The following is a 23,293-nucleotide window of genomic DNA, read 5'->3' as shown; positions in this document are numbered from 1 at the left end:
CCACCCCCAAATCCAAGAGAAGAAAAACACATAGTCTGGGACTGCCTCAACCTTCCTCCATCCTGCCATGGAAAAATCCTATATCATGATGCCTAAATTTTTTTCACACACACTTTAGAGAAGATAACTATGTGTCGTGTTGTTAGTAGCCAAAGGAGAAGCTATGGTCCTAACTGAAAATGAAATACAGCTTGTCGTCATGTAGCTTCTAACACCACTAAAATGGTAACAAAGGCCAAGTCTCTGACACTTTTCCAAGCAGGTTCAAGAGGTCTGGGTGGACTTTTTCCTCATTCAAGCCCAAGATACCAGGTTATCCATCTGTAAACATCATCACTTGAACCCCAAGCTCAGTCTGACACATCGGTATTTTCCCAATAGTTCTCTGGATTATAAACAATATTTTAACTCCCACTTGTTGTCCATAACGACTGCATGAGTCAGGAACAAGTCCCCCGTGGACTGAGGAAGCTTGCTGACAGGAGAGGTCATGCAGTATCTAAGAGACAGTCTGTAAATGCTTTCTTCAGATGGCCAGGAATTCTGTGAGGTTATTTTCCCCTAAGAACACTAAATCTTTAAAGACAAAAACAAGAACCAAAAAAAAGAAAAGATGTGAGCAAATCAACTCTTCTTGGTTTCTGGCACAACCAAGTGGAATATGATAGCCTTGATTCTGCTTTATGGCTTCTAAAGCCAAAATAGTTTAACAAAATTAAGACTTCCCTTGCATTATGCATTGCTGCCTATTGGTTGTCTGTTAACCCCAAAAGGCATCGAGCATGCTGCAGAAATCTGAATAAATGGCTTCTAAAATACACACACAGTGCTTTATATGGCACTGAAGGGGAAAAAAAAAAGACATTCTTAATACAAACTTTTTGAAACATTTATATTAAAGAGACTTTGCAACTTCAAAGTAGGGCAGACGAATTATTCTTTCCTTAAGACCAAGTAAACGGTTACACAGATGCTTCTCCCAAGCTTTGCAAAAAGGTATTAGCACAGCTGATACAAAACTTAAATCTCAGATCTCAATTTCTTGTTTTAAGCTATGTTAAGTCATACACATCACATGATGTATTTTGTCCAGTATCAAAATACACATTAACTGAAGACATATAGAGGAGACCAGAACAAGCCAGGAATGAGAATGATGACAAAACCCCGTGAATGGGGGAAATACACATGCCTTTTTGCAAGGGCTTTCTGGTGTCACAGTAGAGAAACAGAAAACAAGAAACACTGAGTGCTGACCTTGGTCCCACACCTACTGCAAACCCGTGGTCTCAGTCAGCTTTTTAAAACAGTGCTTACGTTTTGTGTTAACCTAGCAGCATTCCAATAACTTGCAAGACAAAAGAAAAGGCAAAATAAAATAATAAAAAGAAAGATCAGAGAAAGCCATGCGGGTGGAGGTATTCCCATATCAAGGTACAGTGAGGGCGTATGTAACCCTTGCGTAAGCAGGGCTCTACACAGAAACAATTCAAATCGTTTTTCAGAATAAGTATTCCCTCAGAATCAACACCAGTGTTTATCTCACAAGGCCAGACTATCCTCTTTTCAAGTAACTGCATGTGGCACAGTATCAGGTAGATAAAGCAAAAGCCATGCCAACACCCATTCTTGCTAGCGTCTCCCAGAATTTCACAGTTTTTTTGCCCTGCAATTTAATTTTAAGGCAAAGCTCCAATTCTTGGAAATGCAAGATATTAAATACATCATTTCTTTTGCTGCATATATGCAGTTTGCTAAAAACCACAAACCTCCATAAAATGAAGGCTATCTCTGTTGCCATCAGCATGAAGATTCAGCTTAGTGAAAGACTGTATGGCTGTTATACCAAAAAAAGTCCATTTCTGAGGAGTCTGGTAGGGGAAGAAAATGTGTGGACGTTCAGCACTACTTCAGGCCAGTTAATAACAGATATTAGATCAGAAAAAGGTCAAGCTCTCTGGCAGCTTGAGCTGTTTAAAACAGCCAGCTTTTTGGAACAGAGACGGTGAAGTGAGATGGATAAAAAGGAAGTATTTTTTGAGCAACCCTACCGCAGAACGAAATCAAAACCCGTCTTTTGTTACAGCTACAACCTTCTTGAGTTTTTTCCCCCAGAGATAACGCAAACAAGCCTAAGCTACCTCGGTGAAGTAGATTCATTACCTTCTCATGAAAGTTATACAAGATAGAACCAGAAAACACAAACCCCAGAGTTGTTTAAGCTTATTTATTTGGCTTTCTTCATTGCACCAGTTGTTTTTTGAACAAGTTATTCTAGTATAAAATGTCGTATACGCATCTCTCTAGTTATTGGACATAAGAATTCAGCTCTCCATCCTTATTAACTATTGTGTTGTGCGATGTCTGCATTACATTTGTGCACACATTACAATATGTCATTAGAAGGATAGTAATGCAAAGACATTTTAATACCTAGTTTCTCACACTCATTGGGGACATTTCTCTCAAATCTATTATATTTTTCTTTTTTTCTGAAAAAATTGATCGTGTTTGCTTGATCTTTGTTGAACTTAAATGAGAATATGTACTTACTGACAGTAAATTGTAAGCATAATTTGTTGCCTTCTAGCTCTTTTTCCTATATGGTTCTCAATACATACAATAGGGCTACACTCCTTTTTTCACTAGGACGAGGGAGCACAAAGCTTAATTTCTAGAGCTCCATCTACTGACAACCCCTTCGTCCTTACTGGTGCTGGCAACTCAGGGTGATACCAAGGAAAACAGAAATCATTACTCTACTTTTTTGTACGATAACTTCAGATCAACACCAGTTATTTTGGGAAAAATCCTTCAAAAATGCAATTTATGCATACCGTTCTCAGACTAACAGTACTGCTACATCACATTTCCCAAATTTTAGGTCATACCCTATTTGAGATTGATAACAGCCTGAAAATCATACGCTTCCTGTATGGCCTTATGCCACCGCCTGTGCGCAGCAACCTGAACGAGGTTTACCTGGCTACAGCAACGGTTTAAGAAAAAATTAATTTTTCACAAGTTTAGAAATAACATTTTAAAAGCCCTAATAATCTGTGGATGTTTATTTCAAGCCGTTCAACCTGGATCTTGATATATCTAATACTGATAAAGTCTTTTGGGCAGGCTTATATGGTCTCTGTGTTCCCAGTACACCTCCTGGCTCCCTGGCACATCTTTGCTGGAAGAGCAAAACAGAGGAAAACCTCCAAAACTGCACTTTAACTATGGCGGATGAAAGAAGTTCTCCATTGCTTGCTGCCTTTCCTGATGGGCAGTCCCATGTACTCATAAGGGAGTATGAGTATCAACTTCCTAGCAGAAATAAGTGTTTGCATGTCCAAAAATCAACCTTCAAAATGAGGAGAGTTTCTCCCCATGATGAGCAAGTGATGGAAAAACATAGTTTCAGGGCCAGGAAGGGGATTGTTTCCGTTCTTCTAACAATCTACCTACATTTGCAGCTTATGCCATAAACAGTGCACATTAATGACTAAAGGAAAAAAGCAAAGGGAAGACAAGGAATTAATTTTCACGGCTATTACTGGCTCTAATGAAGTATCAGCAAACAAATGCCACAGCTAAAGAATAAACTCTTGCTGGCAGCATGTCCTGGTCTTCACCCGTGGTGCACAGGTATCACAGCTCCTGGAGAGGTTTTCCCTTCAGATGCACACATGAAAAGATTTCCTAATAAGTATCATTCAGTGGCAAAAAGAAAATTAGTATTTAAGGTTGTGCTACAGCACTATGATTCTGTTCAAATCATTTTTTTCTTTTTAAAGTGGATATGGCACAATGCCAGAAGATTCGATACAACTTAAGATTGTCCGTTGGTGTCTAATAACTACCATTTCCCCTCCCCAAAGTTAGAGCTACTTTAGCCTTTTCTAGTGACTGAGGCCACCTCGGAAACCTTGAAACAGGAGGGAAAGATCTGATACTCCTTACTCAACAGAAATTTCTTACATCAAGTGGTCCTTGGTTCTACTTCTAATTGGGCCTTATCTCTAGAAGGTTTTACTCTTGTGAAAATGCAAATAAGTACATGAAAACACACAAATTATTCCCTCTTAGCACAACTTAATGCACACTGTCCTGTAAAATAACCAAATAGATCTGCCTTTGAGGCTGAAGTCCATTACATGAAAGCAGCTTCCCACAGCGTTAACAGAGCTGCGGTCAGGAAACAAGAACAAAAAGTCCTGGGCACTGAACAGAATCAGCACTGGAACAAAGGGCCTAGGCAGCAAATAAGTTTTAAAATAGTTATTTGCTGCACCACATTCCAGTTATTTGATTTTACACATTAAAAGTGAGCTTTGAAAAATAGCAGCTCTTTGTTCCCGGAGCACCCTCGCAGCCTAACGTGCCGCTTACTTGCTTAAGGAACTGTTGCAAATAATTCACCCGGACAGAGGTTTCAAGCCAGAATATCTTGATCTCCAGCCGGTTATTTAGAGTGACGGTGCCTCCCTCGGCGGGTCGCGACGCACGCAAACAGCGCCGCGCGTCTCAGAAGGGCCCCTGATGCAAGCGAGGAAACCTTTGCTTAGTGCGGTGAACTCGCACAGACGCCGTCAGCAGGACCGGGGTGCGGATTAGTTCTGCAAAGAGGTGAAAACCAGCAGGCTTTGGGGTTGGTGACCTCGTGCCAAAGACCACAACAGGCAGACTGCTTCAAGCGTGCAGACAACAGAAACAGGCTTTGAAGGAGAAGGCAGTTTCTCGCAAGTCCTTAGTGCCAACCACATGCCCCACTTCGACAATACCTCTTGCTCTTTTGCAACTCCAGAGCGCTCGTGGACTTCCTGGAGGGCCTGAGGGCCTGCAGAGGAGGCTTACTGACAGGCGTGATGAGCAGCGCATCCAAGAGCGAGCGGTAGACACTAGGTTCGAAGAGTCTAGCAAGCGTTTAAAAAGATCACGTAAACAAACTAGTTGACCGAACGAAGTTCACGTTGGCTGGGACCACTGAAAACCCAAAAGCCCTTACGAAAAGCCTCTAAGCTCTGTAGCAGTATGGAGAAACTGGACCTAGAATAACTGACTTAGAAATTATATCTAAATAAGCAGTCCCCAAAGTGAAGGTCACACACTGCAGGGGGTATGCAAGACAACCCCAATTTTATCACTAATAAAGTAAAACAGAACAATATTTTTAAATAGCGGGGTTTTTTATCTTTTTCTCATCCTTTTTTAATTTATGCTTTTGTATATATTTTATGATGTACATAATATATTAGTACATTAGGACATTTATATAATTTAGAAATACATAAATATACATATATTGGAGATGCATGCTCAAAAATTTTTTACTGATATGGCTGCATGATCAAAAAACTTGAACACTGTTCAAGTAAGTGTGAACACTGGTCTAAGTAAGCCTTTATAGAAAGCAATGCAATACAGATTTAGATGCAACTCGGAGAGTTAGTGTCTTCAAGCATCCCACAGTTACTCAAAGATGCAGATTATTTTTTGTCACCCCTGTAACATAATTATTTTTTACAGTTAGTTTACTGGCTGAACTGTAAAATGGATATCATGAGGGTCAGAGAGGTAGAACTACTCACCAAGAATTCAAGAGCAGCAGTCTGGAGCTAAGCTAAAAACAGGGCATGAGAGCCTTCGACATATTCTTACAACTTGCCCACCACGCTATTGTGAAAGAGCCGGTTTTGCAACACTGCCAGGAACCGATTATTCTTGTGTGAGCTTGAACTTTCTTAAACTAAGCTATAAAATGTTTCTTTTAAAGCTGATGTCTACCTGGCCCGGACAGCAATGGCAGCAGACACGGCAGCAGCAGCCATGCTCTTAATTTTTGATCTCTGCTTGAAAGGAGAAAGAACGGGAAGAGGAGCAGGTCCAAGCCTGGGCAGACTTCCCAAAGGATTTTCCAGCAGTACTTCTCTAGCACAGAAGCTTTGAGCCAACAGAGGAGAAAACAGAGAAAGCAGGAAAGATTGACAAAGACACAGTACAATACCAGACTGCATTAACCACTGGAAAGTTATGCGATTATAGGTTCCCAGTTTGCTAAGACATCAGGCAGCATATTAGCCACTGGAACACTAATGTAGAAAACAGCAATTTTTATTTCACCCAGAAATAAAGTTTTCGCCTCATCAAGTCGGGATTCAGCACCTGTCAGCCTTCAAATTCCCCATCCCAGACTGTGCCTCACAGCCTGCGTCATGCCCACTGAGCTCCGGGATGCTCCACATGGATCCATCTAAGTCTTTATGGTGCTGACAGAAAGAGCCTTGAAGATGATTTAGTTTCTCCTCTTTTTCATAACAAATAATAAACATGGAAAGCTTTGGAATATTTGGTGATATAACTTCAATAGGTCTATTTTTAGCAATGTTTACCAACTTAGGTGTGCTCCTCACCCTCTTTTCATTTTCCGTACTTATTAACGGGGGGAGGAGGAATGTGAACAGATGAAAAAAAAAAGTGAATGCATAACCCAGGCTCTATTTTAAAATTTCAAGGTTATCCACAGAAACTGTATTTTTTAAAAATTGTTTCAGAAGTGAACAAAACACTCCAAACCCTTACACAACTATACTTTACGCCACTTCTCAGATTTAAAATCAAAAATGCTGCCTGAAAACCTTGCTTACACCTAGCAGTCTGCTGTAGACATACCTTAAAAGATTTACCTTGTATGACTTATAGATGATCTAGACTGAGAGCTTGAGATTTTATTGAAGTAATTTGTTTCACAAGTAGGCAGAGATGCATCATGCCTGCCCAAAAGCAGCAAAAGAAGAAAAGTCGTTAATCAAACACTTATTACACTTCTGGCAATGCTAACTAAAGCTCAGGAGGAATTCATTTATGGATTTTTTTAGAAGCCCTCCTTACCCATATAAAAGAAGAACAGGTATGGTTTAATCTGCCCGATTGTTAATTAGCGATCCCTATTGGTAAACACTATACTCTGGATGTCCTGTTAATGTTTGTTAATGCTTGTATTCTCCAAAAACTTCAGGTTACTGGACAATTCAAAAATACACATTTTATAGCAAGGGTGACTAACCTTTGAAAGCCAGGTGAATAAAATGCGTAACATCAAAGAATCATACATTATGCACACTGTTCTGTGCCTTGCCCCAAAAAACTTCTTTCACACTTTGACACTATATATTCACCCCACATCACCAACTTTTGACAATAAAGTCACCTTCCAACCGAATCTCCTACCCATGACTTGGTTTCTCCACCTCCATCTAAGGGCCACTTTAATTTTTTAATTATTTTTCTAAATTTTGTCTAAAAGCTACTCAAATTTCTAATCGCTATGCAAATTTCCGGAGCAGCTTGTGGGTCAGGAGACACCTGTAAGCTGCTCCATCATGACAGCATCATCATCAAAATAAAACCCAAGTGAAACCATATTAAAATTATAATTTCTACTCGTGCCGTGGCACGCAGCTGGCTCGGATGTACCTGGCAGGAGCAGGAGGCAGCGGGAGGGCCGTTTCCACAGGCGAGGCTGCAGAAGATGGCTGCGCGGCCACGGCGGCGGCCGGGGGGATCTCAGAGGTCTGGGTGGCCACTGTCAAAAAGCTCGCTGCAGCTGGAGCCAGCAGCTCCGCCCTTATTTTCCTAGTTGATGTTAATGTCACGAGTAATTACGAATGAGACAACATATGGAGAAGAAATCTTTCATTTGATTAAAAATACCAAACAGTAACGGACAACTGTTTCTAGCTGGTGTTCTTGCACCTTTCGTAAGAAGAACAAGTGAGTAGCACATGAGGGCTTTTTTTTATTCCCTAGGAACCAAATACTCATCCCCGAGGAATGGGGCCAGGCTGAAACTGGTTCTGTGGGGCTTTTTTACAGCTGAAGCTTGAGAGGCTCGTTTAACCACAAAACCAAACTATTCCGGTAAAGTAGTTACTCAAAAACCAGACAACGGACTTGAGCGAGAGCACAGCCAGTATATCAGAATCTCTACCCAGTGTAAGGAGATGACACTTCCGACACCGTGGCTACTTGGCTGCTGGTATTTAAAACCTGAACAACTGCAGGGGGATGAGGTGTGTACTTGGGTACGGCTTCCAAAGGGTTCTCAAACAAAAGTTCTCCGAAGTAAAAGAAAGCAGAAGGACAAGCAGTATGCACCACAGGAAAGCAGTAACTTTCCCCTGTATTTTACTTCCTCTTGCTTGTCATCAAACCAAGACAATCACAAAAGATCTGACAGTTTTACTTCACTCAGCCTGAGACCTCCTCTTCTCTCCAACCTGACGCACATTTACCAGTTAAATGCACAACTCCTGTCTTTGCAAATTCCCTTTTGCATAATGATATATTCCCTTTTGCAATAATTCCCTACAACCAAGGGAAATTTTTTAGGAAAACTGATGTAGAAATGTCAAACCTGCAAGAAAGGAGATCTGGCTGAGTTGAGGGGAGTACAGCAGCAGTTAAAATAATTCACGACAAGAGAGAGGTATGCACGGATTATACCCTTTCCTGGAGTTGCCCTCCAGTGCTCCGAAACTTCATACAGCATCTTTGTGAAGTTTTGTAAGTCATGAAAAGGACCTTGAAGAAGGCGAGGAGAAGGGCAATAAACCACACTGGGCATATGCTCCAAAGGGAGAGCAAGCTGACTCCGAATCTTATTCATACATACATACTCATGCTTTTGAGTATTGCTTTGGCAGTAGCTAGAAAAGGCGTAAGATTTACTCTTGGAGATTACGATTTCTGCAGAGAATATTCTCGGCTGCTGACTGATCAGAAAGTACACAATAAAAATCAAGATTAATACCTACTATTTAATACTATGTCTTTGTATTTATGATTATCATTAATAATTCCATTAAAAGATAAAAGTAGGTCTGTATGCCTGTAAAAAGCATGTATATAAAAGAGCAATCTAAAGACTTGCTGGCACTGGATCTGCTTTATATTAGTTATATATTTCTCAGGAAGTGCCAGATTCTGTGGTTTACATGGTCTAAAGTTGCCAGGATGACTTTTTAAGACGACGTTTTGCAACTTTCATGGAAAGGCTGTAATTGCTCTTAAATATTTTACTGTTCAACTTATAGGAGCACATTGCATGTATGAAATTGAGTAATAATACGTTACAAATTACAGTAGCTGGCTATACTGCCATACGACTCGTTTAGGCTTTCAAAAAAGAACTAACACTACAATAAAAAAGCATTATGCTTTACATTGTGAAGTCTGCTTTATAAGCAGCGAACCTAACTTTAATCCAGTAATCAAATCCAGATCCTTCATACATTTCACAGCAAGTTTTCTCCTTCTTGGTGGTTCAATAGTGGGTGGTACAAATCACAGAGCTTCAGCCAAGAAAAGTCAGAGCCATTAGGAAAATAAAGACCTATGCCAGTCATCGACAACAAATGCAAAGCTTTAGTGGCAAAAGCAAGTCTACTGACCTTTGGATGGCCCAATTCTGCTTTAGTAAAAGTCTGACACAGCATGCACCAGTTGCTCCATACAATTTCTGATAGCTGCCATTTTTTAAAAAAGGGGTTTTGGAGATCAGCTTTGAGTTTATTTCCCACTCAAGAGAGTGTTATAAAAGCAGCGACATCGGTTCAGTAACAACATATAAACACCAAATATAGTTGCTACCTCGGTGACCTCTGATTTCAGGAGATAATCAAGACTACATGGCTTTGTCACATAATTTATTTTCTCCTTCCCACACTCAATGCTAATCCTTCCTTCTACAGCTCTGAAGAAGCTGCTCAGATTTCTGCCCTTCTTGAATAGAAAATATTCATCACCTACTTTTGACTACTTGTATAAATACTTCGGCTCTCATTCTGAACCACCATGAATGTGGTTGTCCTTTCCAATTTCCTGTGGCTCATTTTAAAGCTGCTCTCTTCCTAGGTTAATTTTGCCAAATAACAAACTTAAAGCCATAGGTCTTGAGTGAGAGTAGATTTAAATTTCCTTTCCCTGGACACAGATCCAGAGCTAGGATTTAGAAAGAACTCCTTGGTACTTGCAGCACAGTAGTATCTGCAGTATCACAGTAGCAGGATCTGCAAGGCATCTGTAGCTCAGTAGGTATCATCGTACTAGAGTTTCATTGGTAGACACGAAAATTAATTATTGAAGTAGTACTTTTCCCCCTGCCTTTTTCACCCTAGGTTTTCTGCTTAAAAAAACCAACCAAACAAAGCCACAGCCCACCATGAGTATTGCCATACACCTTTCCGGTACAGTTTTCATCTTTGGTTACTCATGACTACTCACGCCGTCTGCTTCCTGTGGTTTAGGAGAACGTGCTGCTGAAACCATCACAACCAAATCTTGTTTTCCTTAGTGGCTGAAACCAAAGGTTACCATGAAGGTACCGGCCTGCTGTCCAAGCAAACCTTTGTCATCACCCGCCATCCTTTCCTGACTAATCTTATGTTAGCTCATGAAGGTACCCTCTTCTCCCAGACATCAAAAAAGCCTTCAGAAGACTGCAACAAAACAGACTTCTTGTATTTTGTTGTGAGGTTTCGCCTCATCTCTCTCAGCTGGTTGAGACTGTTGCTTTAAAGGGGAAACTGTCAACCCCAAATCTTAGTATTAGGTTTCTAGTTGCAGAAAGCCCACACAGGTACGAAAAACAGTATACTCCTGTACGCTTTTCACAAGGATGAGGCTCTGTCTAGGGGTCTGCCAGGGCCAGGCACCGTGCATTCAATTCTCAAAAGGAGCAGCTTTGCTTCATGTTATAACTTCGTGCTTAGGCATGTGTAATGAACACTAGCTACCTGGAATTAAAAAGCACTCCTGCACTATGAAACACAAACGATCAGAAAATTTTATTGACCTTCAGTAACAGCATCATAACCCTCCAAATTACTGTCTCATATCCAAAATTACCGTCGCTGTCTAGTGCCCATAGAAGACCTCCAAAACATCACCGATCTGCCGAGATAAGTGCTGGTGAAGCTATCCAAGGCCAGTGACAGGAAATTTGCCAGATAATCATCTAGTTTTCTTAAACTGCACCATAGTACAGCACAGCATTATGAATGAAGTAATCCACTTTAAAAAAAAAAAAAATTCTCATATTTTTAAAGGTACCTTTCTGTATATTGAAGAAATCTGAATTCACTTTTGAGTAGTCGAGACCAGTGAAAAGTTACTCCATCCATGTGATAGGGTGGACACCCACTGACAACTTACCAACACACACTAAATATTATGTCTTATTTTAACTGGTATCCATGAGACTATTCATTAATCTGCTCAGCTTTATTGCATTTCTCTTCTCCTTCCCCCTCCTACCATTTCCAGGAAAATCCCTAGTCACGCCAGATTAATAAAATAAATTTTAAGTGAGTGACAGACAACTCCCTCTCCCCCAAGACAGACAAATCTAGGCTAGAATAACATATAGATAGATCATTAACTGAATCAAAACCCCCTCTGAATGATTTACCTCTCAGGAGCGGCTGCAGCAAAGTGTTCAGAAAGTCTGGGGGAAGGGACACTGCCAGGGGAGGACTCTGCTATCGGCAAAAGAGCAGCTGCAGGTTCTGGTCTAGCACCTTTTTCACTCCATTTAAGTAATAAAACCAAATTGAGATATACAGAGAAAGAGATTTTTTTAATCCACATTGAAACAGTATGTTGAACAGGAGACATTGTGCATGAAAGCATTAGTAAATTGGGAAAAAAAACAAAACAAAAATGCAAAAAACCCAAAAATGTGAAGTTTACAGCAAAATACAAATGGGAGATGAAGTAAGGCACAATACACTTAGGGCATGTCACACTTTTAGTGAAGGTTGATGCTGCTTATAAACTCAGAAAGCCAACTAGTATTTTAGATTTAAAAAGATGAAACACATGTATTTAGTATTACATTTTGTGGTGGAAAACTTTTAGGAAATACTGGAAAAGAAACAGACACAAGTGCTAGTGGGATTCCCTCCCAAAGTTTTATACACTTTTTTTCTGCAACATTTTTAGGGTGTTAGTTTGGTGAAGGTTAGACTTTATGTTTCTCAGTATTTTTTCATATCCTTTCTTTTTTTCAGTTGTGATAGGTGAAAAAAAAGTCTCAAAAATGTTGTCTTAAAGCCCTCTACTTGAAGAAGAGCACTTGTCAGACTAGGTACAGAGCAATCACAACCACAAGTTTTGAGCAGACTAAGCCACAGGAGCATGCATTACTGCCTTTTTTTTTTTTTTCTTCACATTAGCATGCAAAATTAGGTATTTTAATAAAGGAGGAAGCATTAAGTGTTGAAAATCGTTGAACAGACTTAGGAACAACCAGGGAGCAGACCTCATAGGTGGTAAAGGTGTGGATGGAAATTCTGGTACAGATGGCATCTCCAAAGTCTGGGTAGCTATGAAGTTTTTATTCAGATTAATACAGGCATCCTGGGCTCCTGCTCCATTAGGTAGATCTGCAGGTATGCTTTACAGATATTTATGACATGGCAGGGGAAAATAAATACAAGATTTATGACAAGTTGTTTCAGGACTGACCAAGAGTGGGACAAACATTTTTCCGGTGGCTATGGATTAGCTAAACTACAAATCTGGAAAATCCGGACACATTTTCACTCAGGACAATGAACTGACTCCACAATTTAATGCCAAAATCAAATCCATACCTGGCTGCTCAAAAGGACGTGGTTAAAAGTAAACATCTAAGACATACTTGGAAATGAGGTGCTGTAGAATTAGAACTAATCAGTTACTAAAACACATAAACTTTACATAGACTTTGCCTTTCTAAGCTTTAAGGAACTGGTTTAAGAGTTGCAATTTACACATTTCAGTGAGGACCTTTTTCTATTTCTATTTCCTGACCCTTCTAGCTGTTGAAAGGAAAAAAAATATATTTTATCCACCAAAAAATCCCTAATGGGTTACAGTTTAAATAATATACAGTTTATAAACAATAATAAAAAAAATCCACGTGGCATTTGTTTTGGACAATACCTGCCTGAAAAGTTGAGTATTGTTAAATTGGGATATTTATCTGTAGATTACTCATGGAAAGAAGTTTCCATTTCATTGTTTGTCATATTCATCCCTCTAGGTGATCTCTTAAATGTAAGCTTATTCATTTGTACCAAAAACCACTCAGAATACCTTTTCAGAGGTCAAATGTATGCTGGGAATCAGACATGAGCTAGGACAAGTTATCCACATGCAAATGAAAAGCAGTCTGTTGTTTTGGAAACAGTAACAAAGTCCAAAATTTAACATCAACAAGTGTTGTGCAATGGGGATATTGGGCAAAGAGATGACATCTTTAAAGCCGTAAATGAAATTCATTTCACACATTCAAGAAACATTTTTGGAACCAGTGATTTGTTATTATCAATTAAAAGGAAACTAATAATTTTAGTAGCCTTTCTCAAACTGTTCTCATATCCTCAATAGATAGACTCTATGACTATCTTTAATCAAAACAGAGACCTCTCAACTTTGGATTATTTAGAGAGGCTTTGCCTTCCATTTCTCACTAAAGCAACACACCCTTCAAAGGGATAAGTGCTGGTAAGATAAACATAATGGGAAGTTAAATACCACCGTGAAAATATTCTCATTGCCTAGGGACATCTCCAAAACATAAAAATACTTGAAGGTCAAACCATTCTGCCTGTATGAAAAAAAACTTTACAGAGAGTCTAAGTGACAACCTTTCATAGTTTTCATTGCATTGATGTCGTCCAAAAATCTCGTCTTCCTTTCCGTTCATAAAATTTCTTTAAACCCAGCAAAACAATTTTAATACGCTACCTCACATTCCTACTTTAGTACACAGTATTGTATCAAATGATTATATCATGGTGTGTATGTGCACTCAGTAACACACTTGGGTTTAGTAACACAGTACTCGCTACTGAGTTAGGCGAAGGCCGGCGGGAATCAAACTGATGGGCTCTTCTCATCAAAAGAGTCTTTAGTGAAATTATGAAAGTGAATGTTTTCCCCTATTGTCCCCAAGAAGTTAACCCAAAAGGTGTATAAGATGTGATATGCCTTGGTCCACCATTACCAGTGCAAATCTAATCGTACTTTATGCTGTGCATTGTGAGGCATCCACATTGGTGACTGTTAGTGTTACGTAACTTGGCCATTACCTGAAGTCTCCATTTGCTGTTTGGCTTTTCCTAAAGATAAAATGACAAATACCATAAGCTACTGCTGTACTGTATAGCAGTATAAACCATCTGAAAAGGAAACACGAGCTTAAAATGTTTCCAAAGGTCTCCGTTCCTTTAAATTGCCCAGCCGTGCAACAAAAAAAATCAACTCCCCCCAAGTCTGCAGAAGAATTTGCAGTGGACATCTATCTGTTCACAGGACCAGTTCCCTCAGAAAAGCGTGTAGGTCAGCTACACAAACTACAATCCAATTGCAGTGGTTCTCATTAAGCAATTATGAAAGATTTGGCTTTTTTATGTGCTTTACAATTCACCTTTGAGGTTTGAAACTTCTCTGATTCAATAAACATTACAAAAGCCAAGAGGGAGTTTTACTTAGCAGAATTCTTACTCCTGTAGCCCCCCAGAAGGTCAATCGTTTCATTGATTTCTGCACATCTCCTGTTGATTTTGACAACACAAACACATACCCCATTTTTAACACGATCAGGAACTCTACTACTGTGATAGTTTTGTACAATTCAGATTTGTTTCTGTTACGCAGCAGGGATTTAATTGTTTCTCTTACTATAATCTATGAGGGTGCAATGAAATTGTAGTTCTGTGCATGAGAAGACTATTCAAGGAGTCGGAGAGACTCAAAAGAAAAACAGACATAGCTAAGATAAAAGCAACTTTTATTAAAATACTCTTCAAGCTTCATAAAGCATAAATTAATGAATGTGTAGCTACTATAATACATTATTTTACAGGAGAACCATAGGGCCATGAAGCTTTTATAAACACAAGAAAGCCTACGAGCTTCACTCTGTAATAAATAAATACTACTGTCTTATCTCGTTCTTGTTAGAGGATGTGTTGTAGCTCTTACAGGTACACAGCAACGTTCTGCTCATTTTTTTCTAAGTTTGCCACAATATGAACATATTACTAGTTTAAGCAGCAGATTCTTTATATTGAGCTTGCACTTTGATTTGCAACATTGGAAAATTTTTTTTTAATTTCTCTTTTACTTCCTTAAAAGCAGTCTGTCTTCTTGCTCTACTTTGTAAAACATTTACAACCACTCTAAAATTGACCTGCTGAAAATGTAGTGAAATCCAAGATAATTAATTATCCTGATTAAGTACAACAGTTTGAAACAAGTGCATACAGTCCCTCTTTGCTTTTTTTTCCCCAGCCCCCAAAATCAAAGTAATACAATTTCTTATTTTTTTGTTCATAATTTTCTGCTTTCTAACAACCTACAGTAACTCAAACTCAGCAATGCAAATGACTCTTTTAAGGCAAAAAAAGAACTGCAATAGCCATCTCCTCCCCCATGATGGGAGATGCAATCACCCAAGTTCTGTTTTAGATAGGCATTTTTTGTCAACTAGTGATTAGCACAAAAACATTTTCATCTCATTTTTTACACATCAGTAGGAAAGTGTTAGAAAAGTATAGAAAAGGCTAGAATTTCTCTCGCAGAAAGGCTAGTGAAACATGTTGGGTTTTTGGGGTTTTTTTTGGTTTGTTTTTTTTTTTTTTTTCAAAGCAGATGGAAAAGAAGAAAGGAAAGAAGTGTTTGTATTTTGCTTTTGCAACTTGAGTAAAATCACTGGACATTAAGAACACGTGCTGAGACTTCATGGTGCCAGTCACGTAATTTTGTATATTTGGGGCTAAAGACGTGGATGGGAACCTTTTCCCTGTGGAAAAAAGTGATAGAAGAAAGATAAGAAAGAAAGAAAGAAAGTTTGTCTTAGCAGTTTCACGAGCGAGCATGCAATCTCCATGCACTATTGCTACCCGCACATTGCCTTCCTCTTTGGCAAAAACTTGGATCCAGTGTTAGGCAAAGTCAGTAGAAAAACTCCCACTGACTGCAAGAACCGTTAGATTTAGCCACTGGCTGGTCCTCGTTTCAAACAACGCTTATCCCAAAGCAAGGAGACAGCTGACCCTCGTTCGCAGTCCAGAATGGTAATACTTTCCAGCTATGCCTTGCAATCTGATCCACATTCACAAATAAAAATGCCTGGTTAGATTTAGGAAAATGAAAACATGTCGACAGGCTGACCTCGTACAAAAAACCAAATCAGTCCAAGTTTATGGAAAACCTCAAACTCTTGCACAAACATTAATACTGGACTGCACCAACAGATTTAAAAAGGTTGGTCTACGCAGAAAAAGATCTTGGTTTTTACATGCTGAAGTAGAAGGCAAAAAGAGAAGCCACGTTTTAAAAACACACAGATGTCACACAAATGCATCAAACGCTATCAGTTAAGAATTAAGACATGCAAAGTATTAAGGTAATAAAAATGTAAAACATGAACTCACTTAGTCTTCTTTGCAGCTTCAGGTTCTGGTTCTTTCACTGCAAAAAAAAAAAGAGAAAATTTTTATTTTCTAAGGCACTAAAGGCACTGTACAATCAACCATACACTGAGGTTCTCCCCTGTGCCAATGCATTCACCATAGCAGAAAATTACAAGGCTCATTAGGACTCCTTGATTCTAAATATGAACTATATGGAAATGAGGTATGTCTATAAACTTCAAGAGCCCCTTTGCCAGTAGGATTGTTGAATGGTGGCTCTGCTGGTCTCTGCCCATTCCCTTGGCCCGCTCTCTATGTTGGCATTGAGAAAGATGAGTTGAGAAGGGGAAGATGAATGGAAGTTGGGAGGCATTTCTTTTGGACGGACATCCAGTGACTTTATATCAGGTGATAATCCAAGCGTCTGTTTGCAGCCAGGCTATGACCCATCAAGGTCCTAGAGGACCTTGAGCATGGGATAATGTAAGCTCCCAGGCCTGGTTTTAAGTTTGGCAAATCTAGTTGCAGTCACTTTGTTATTGTATTTGTCAATATGATTAATTCATGAGTAGTGGATGACATGTTATTTGACATTCAGGTCTCATATTCTGCCCTTACAAGGATTAAGGAAGAGAATCCAAAGATAGACAATGATCCATTAACCGACTAGCACAACGCAGGACCACGAAACAATCAGGTAACTGTCCAAGTTCAGAATATTTATCACACATGGACAATAATCCTTATTTGAGGACACGTTACCATTGGCTTCAAGAGTAATTCTGCCAGAGAATCAACAGTTGATTTAATCAAATCTGCACCCAGGAAGGGGGTCTGATTTCCTCACTGCCTTCTTTATTGTAGCACTAGCTATGAAAAGCAGAAGAGTGAAGTAATCACCTCTATATTAGCTGCCTCAGTGTGAAAATGACAGCGCTCAAATCTCCTGATGGCACTTCTGATGGCTTTTACACAACGTTACAGAGCTCAGCCAATGAGTTATAACTGACAGCATAATATGAAACTGAAATCTTACCATAAAATTATATGACTGGGAATGACCTTCCCCATATCATCTCTTCCAGTCCACAGTGTATTTAATCACAACACCATAGCGTAAGCAAAGGATGGAAACATGCCCTGGGAATAAACTGAGGAGCTATGGATTTATGCTTCTGATGGGTTTAAATCATTGCAGATCACATACCTCTGTACGACTGTCAAAGATTTTCTACGTGCCAGAAAACATCATAATTTTTCTGGAGCATTAAATTTGAACAGAGATCTCACCATTTTTGGTGATACATCTTTGGGAGTAGAAATGGAAATTTTAAGACTTATGTAGAATGTATTAATATTCAACTCAATCAGGAATAAAGTTCAGTAATGTGTATGTCCTGGTGCTATTTAGCAATTACAGGAGTTTAACAAAAATATTTTCCTACTATAGTCTTCCCAACCTTTTTCCTTTTAAAGAGCTCACCGAAATTCTGCCTACTGGATTTATTATCCAAGAGGGGAAATGCAAGAGACGTGACCGAACCCTTTCATTATTTCCCCCACCCTTCCAGCTTTTAAAAATACCTATTTGTCCAAGACCATTACTTTTATTCTGTTTACATCAAACTACTCACTATGATCAGTGCCGGTGATTTGGGCAAGGATGCGGAAAGAGCGGGACTGGGTGGTGCCGGTCCGGGGATGCCAGTCTTCAGTGTCTTCGATCAGCCGCTTCTTGCTGGCATCGCTGTGGGTGGGTGTGTGGTAAAACTCTGTATAGGTATCCACAATGTGCTTCCGCGGGGGGCTGCGTCAAGGAGAGGAGAGAGCAGTGAGACCACCTGGGTTGGGGTAGCTACAAAGACACAGGCAGAATTGTGACTTTTCGCAGCGTCTAAAGGCAGCTTCTGCATCTGGATGCAGACGCGCAGCAGTGAGCGCTACAGGCACACTTGAACACAGACTCAGTTCTCCAAACCAAACGCAGCGTTATAATTGTTCTAACCCCACTGAAATATTTTTCTTTGTTTCCCTGCTGGAACATTTGAAACAGTAAGAGACAGTTTTATCAAGACATTTACGTGTTTAAGCCTTTACCGTTTGGGTGGGTTTTTCCTTGGAGACGACAGAGTAAGACAGCAAGAGAAAGTTTTCCCAGCATAAACAGGAAAAGGAGAAAAAGAAAACAAGAAATAAAGTCAGAAAGTTGAAATTGAAGTGCAGCTAATTATTCTGTTCAATTAGTTTTGTGGGAAAGGGCACTGAAATCCAATTAATAGTAACACTCTCATTCTATAGCCACGGCACAGTACTCTCACTCAAACTCACGTAAATCTCCTTACAGGGGTGAGAGGGGAATTTGTTTTGGTAAAGCAGGGTAGTCTACTTAGTCGGGACCGGGTGCCCCTTGACAAATTCTCCCCTTGGTTCTCAAGAGGCAACGCGCTAGCTGCGTGCAAGGGCCACCCAGCCCACGCCAAGTGTTCTGCGCTTGGCAAAGCCTGGATCAGAACCAGGCCATTTGAAAGCACAGGCAGCGATGTTCTGGAGCATCACGTGGAGGTATTGATGCTCGATACCCTCTCTCAAAGTCAAAAGAGGGGGGAGATGGTTTCATCTGGAAATTTTCCCCACAGTAACCTAAATGCTATTATCAATGCCTGCACTAGCAGACTTACAAGTATACAGGATTTTAAAGCTTTATTTTCAGTAACTGATGTAAAGAACATGCCATGGCACTGATCAGTTTAGGACAAGGGAACAGAAGATTCACACTGTATAGATGACTCTTAAATTCTACATTTGTCATCCCAAAGCATTAATCTTTAAGACCCTTTAACTGTACACTTATTTTTACATAATAGGAGATTAACTGTGCAAAACTAGCTCCTAAGACATAACAATTCTAATAATAAATAAAAACAAAACCAAAAAACCCTCAACAAAACCTTAAAAATAAAGTTTTTGCCTCTACTTCCCCACTGTACTCTTAATGTCCAAAGTATTTCTGGTGAAGAAAGGTGGAAAATATGAGTGAGAATGATGTAAATTATTAATTGTCAACAAGTAAGAGTTAGGCCCATTCAATGGACTGCATTAGTAAATACTTACGCTTCAGAGAATACTTGAATATTTGCAAGAATGATGTGAAAGGTATTCATACAAAATTATATGAAAAGATTGAATATATTAGCACACAGTATTAGTGAAGTACGTGTACCACATATCAAAGTTACTAAAAGAGGGAGAGGTATAGAAACAAAGACAGTGGTATTTCCAGGATGGAGTACAAGAGGTACAGAGAAAAATGAAGTAAAGCATCAAAACAGTTAATAGCAAAAATACAATCTGGAAATTAAAGCAGTAATTAAAGGTGTGGAACTACATGGAAATGTAATTATTTACATGCAGTTGATGGCATTCTAGCAACTATCACAGTGAAATAAGTAGTCTTTCACATTTGTTGGAAGTGGTATTATAAACAAAATATCCCGATGACTGTTCTTGTGGATCCTACTGGCCCCTTTCTTAAGGCTTAAGACTCTACTAGCAATGACCCATTGAGGCAACAAGGTGGTGCCAGAGACAAAGGAAAATCCAATGAGACAGGCTCTCCCTTAACTCAGCCTTGAGGCAAGGGGAGAGCAGACAAGCCAATAAAACCTCAATCATACTTATCATCCCATAATGTGCAAATCACAACATATAGATGGTATTCTTATTTTTGTTGTACGAATTCAGTACTTGGCCCTTCATACCATACTCCTCAAACCATTTTTGCTTTTATACTGTATTTCACCATTTACTAGTTGTATTACCGACACCAATTAGCCATAGGTGCACCAAGAATTTATCAATACACATAAACACCACACAAATGTTTTGTTGAATTAAAAAAAGCTGTGAAATGTAACACAGTGAAAAGCAAGATCACATCATGTCCAATGCAGACAAAACCATTTACTACACTAAGAAGTTACTAAGAAAAGCTGAAGCTGTTTTGCAAAATTTAAATATAGAGCTCTGTAAGAGCTATAATTTTGCAAAACAAGAATACATGCTGGTTATTCCAACAGGAAAAACGACCATAATTCAACTCCAGTGCTGTTGATACTAACTTTGTCACTGTTGTTATCTGCAAGGGAAAAAAAGTATTTGATGTGTTAATACATTCTGTGATTCTGTGAAATATTACAGGAGTTTCCAAATCCAAGCTCTGGTAAAGCCATATATCATGTAAGTCAAACTTACAATCATCAAGAGAACCTACAAGGGAAAAATTCAGCACAGCTGAGCTTAAATTGAGTGGAGCCTGTGGACATCTTACCTGTTTTAAGCAGCAGGCACGTTTTCATGCAAGAGTTGGCAAGAAGATCTTGATAAAAGCGTAATTGCACGCAGCCTAGTGAAGGCAAATTGCTTGCTTTCTAAGCCAGGGCTAAACACAGGAAACAAAACTTCCTTCCCCATCCTGAAGCGAAGGCAAATAGTTTATATCCTGAATGTGGTGTGAGGGGAGCCAGGAGGAAGGGAGGAAATTCTGAGTACAACAAGGTGCATGCCTGAAGAACTGCATTTGCTCAGCAATGCTATCTCTGAACAAGATAAAAGGTGCCTTTTTTTTGAGAAAACAAATAATACAAAATACAGAAGCAAAATGGAATTTATTTCAGACTGATCAATTATTCCAAATTTCAATGTTTCTAATATTTCCTAAGTGTTATAGATTCCATTTTAAATGGGGAGATAGTTAAGCATCGTTGCAGAAATGTCATTTTTTTTAAGTAAAACTAAAAAGTAAGTAGTATAGTATACATTGGCAGACCAATATTATCGCTTTAGTGGGTTTTGTTTTCTGTCCTAGGACCTCAAGACAGTTAGACAGCCCAATCACACTATTGTAAGAAAGATGGCAAAATAAAGTAGGTTTTTGCAGCTTTAAACATTTTCAAACTCTCCCAGGCTAGATCTGCAAGGTTGGCAGGGAGACGGGGATTTCTTCACCTGTCAGCTGTGCTACTCTTCAGTCGGTATTAAGGCCGGGCAGGTAACAGCGCTCACCCAGCGCTCCTCCTATCTTGATTGTCAAGTGCTTACTCTACGCCTGCAGCACTTCCTTCCAGGACACTTCATTTTGTTACTATTGTTCCTCTTTTTTCAGTACTAATTGCTGCTTTTGAATACTCCTTACACAGTCATTTGCTAAAACAGCATTCCTGGAAACTTAAGAGATGGTTTGCCAAACTATATTCAACAAGTCTACCAGCATCGAGCAAGTGCTTGGGATCTCCCAATTTCATCCCACTTCTATGCAGCATGGACTCTCGCCATCAGCTCTTGAAGAAAAGGCTGGACGTTACCATGACAACGGTGCGATATAAAATGCATATGGACTGCATTATATGAGTCCACATATGGAAAATATTCGTACTGCAATATAAAGGGAATAGGTGTCCAAAGAAGGATTTTTCCCCCCCCAGGAGAAGCTCAACTAAAACTGGAATTTATTCTGTATGTTAGTTGATGTGGATGTTTTCCTTTCTGTAGGGTTCCTCATATACTTTACATACTGAGAGCATATCAGAAGAGAGAGGCACTAGGCCTATTCCTCCAAGCCCCTTTCCTTTGAGTGATGGGAAACAGTAAACGCAGCTTTTAGGTTTTAAGCGCAGGTTTTATGTTCTTAAGATCGAAGAGGAACGTACTTGCCTTTTTTTATTACTTATTTCAATCTGCCGGACACTGCGGCCGGCACGGCGGCCAACTGGCATGGGACCGCTCACACCCAGCCTCCCCCTCTCTCCGTGGCACAGCAGCCGCTGGGAACCAGTCCCTGGGGCACTGCAGCTCCCGAGCCCTGCCCAGGAATTTCTGGGAGAGCCCGAGCCGGCCCCGGCCAAAAGCGTGCCAACGAAACAGGGCAGCGTTGCAGGTCTGAGTGCCCAGGACTGTTGCTGGGCTCAGTTTAATTTAGTATCTATTGTTTACTAGTCTAGATGCTACACCAGATATAGTATAAGCCTTTCACGCAGCCTTACGGTCCCTTAAATGTTAGGTCTCTGATACCCACTCTACCATAAACAATTATTTGAATACAAAAAATTCCTCAAATTTTAAAGATGAGTTGCTTTTTTAGGGTAAAGGCAACATTTAAAGTTGAGGCATTTATATTGTAATGCTGCAAAAAATCTGCTCAACCCTGCCAGCTTCCTTGAATAAATCGTAAAGTTTCTCGTGTGTTGTGCAGAGAAGTAATGTGACATCTGTCCCTTTGCCTCCCTTCTGGGACCTTTCTCCACTGGTCCTGCCGGGGCCACAGCTGGTCTTTCAGGGCATCTCATTCCTGGCCATCACAGCACCCACCGACCTGTCTTGACACGCCGCTCTGCATTTTTGAGTGCCTGCTGCTTTCAGTCACCTCATCAGGAGTCAAAATACACAGTGAGACACAGACAGCAAAATTAATACCGGGCTTGTTGTAAGGTCCAGAAGACATCGCGATACAACTCATCGTGTAAAGCATTTCGTGGTCCCGATTCAATTTAGCTGTGACACTCAATAAGCCGATATGTCACTCCTGAGAAAAATCATCACCGAAGGTCTGGCCGGGCCCTTTTAAGATGCGAGCCCTTCCTCAGAGATTCGCTTTGGAGAATTAAACGACTCCTCCAAGCTGCGTTTCATTTAGCCCTTAAACAAGCCCAGCTTTTTTCCTGCGAGGAAAGCCCCTCACAGCAAAAAAAAATCCCACCTACCCATTTTGCTGTTTACTCTCCCCCTGGTTTTCTCTGAATCCTCGTCGTGGCCCCTCGGCTACATCCTGGGCGCCGTCGCCG

At 39.9% G+C, this 23,293-nt stretch overlaps 1 protein-coding gene across 1 annotated transcript; it reads right to left on the bottom strand.

Moving 5' to 3' along the window:
- Window positions 1–15,750: 15,750 nt before the first annotated feature.
- Window positions 15,751–23,289, bottom strand: LOC104628642 (PDZ and LIM domain protein 5-like; the record flags this gene model as incomplete). Its single annotated transcript, XM_010297294.1, has 5 exons — window positions 15,751–15,844; window positions 16,479–16,515; window positions 18,092–18,264; window positions 18,555–18,572; window positions 23,213–23,289. Coding segments are annotated over 5 exons (399 nt in total), but the record flags the coding sequence as incomplete, so codon positions are not given.
- Window positions 23,290–23,293: the final 4 nt, after the last annotated feature.

The sequence above is a fragment of the Phaethon lepturus genome, unplaced genomic scaffold (assembly GCF_000687285.1).
Source record: "Phaethon lepturus isolate BGI_N335 unplaced genomic scaffold, ASM68728v1 scaffold18471, whole genome shotgun sequence".
Lineage (NCBI taxonomy): Eukaryota > Metazoa > Chordata > Aves > Phaethontiformes > Phaethontidae > Phaethon > Phaethon lepturus.
The sequence above is the reverse complement of the archived record's forward strand: the minus strand, read 5'-3'. Positions and strand labels throughout refer to the sequence as shown.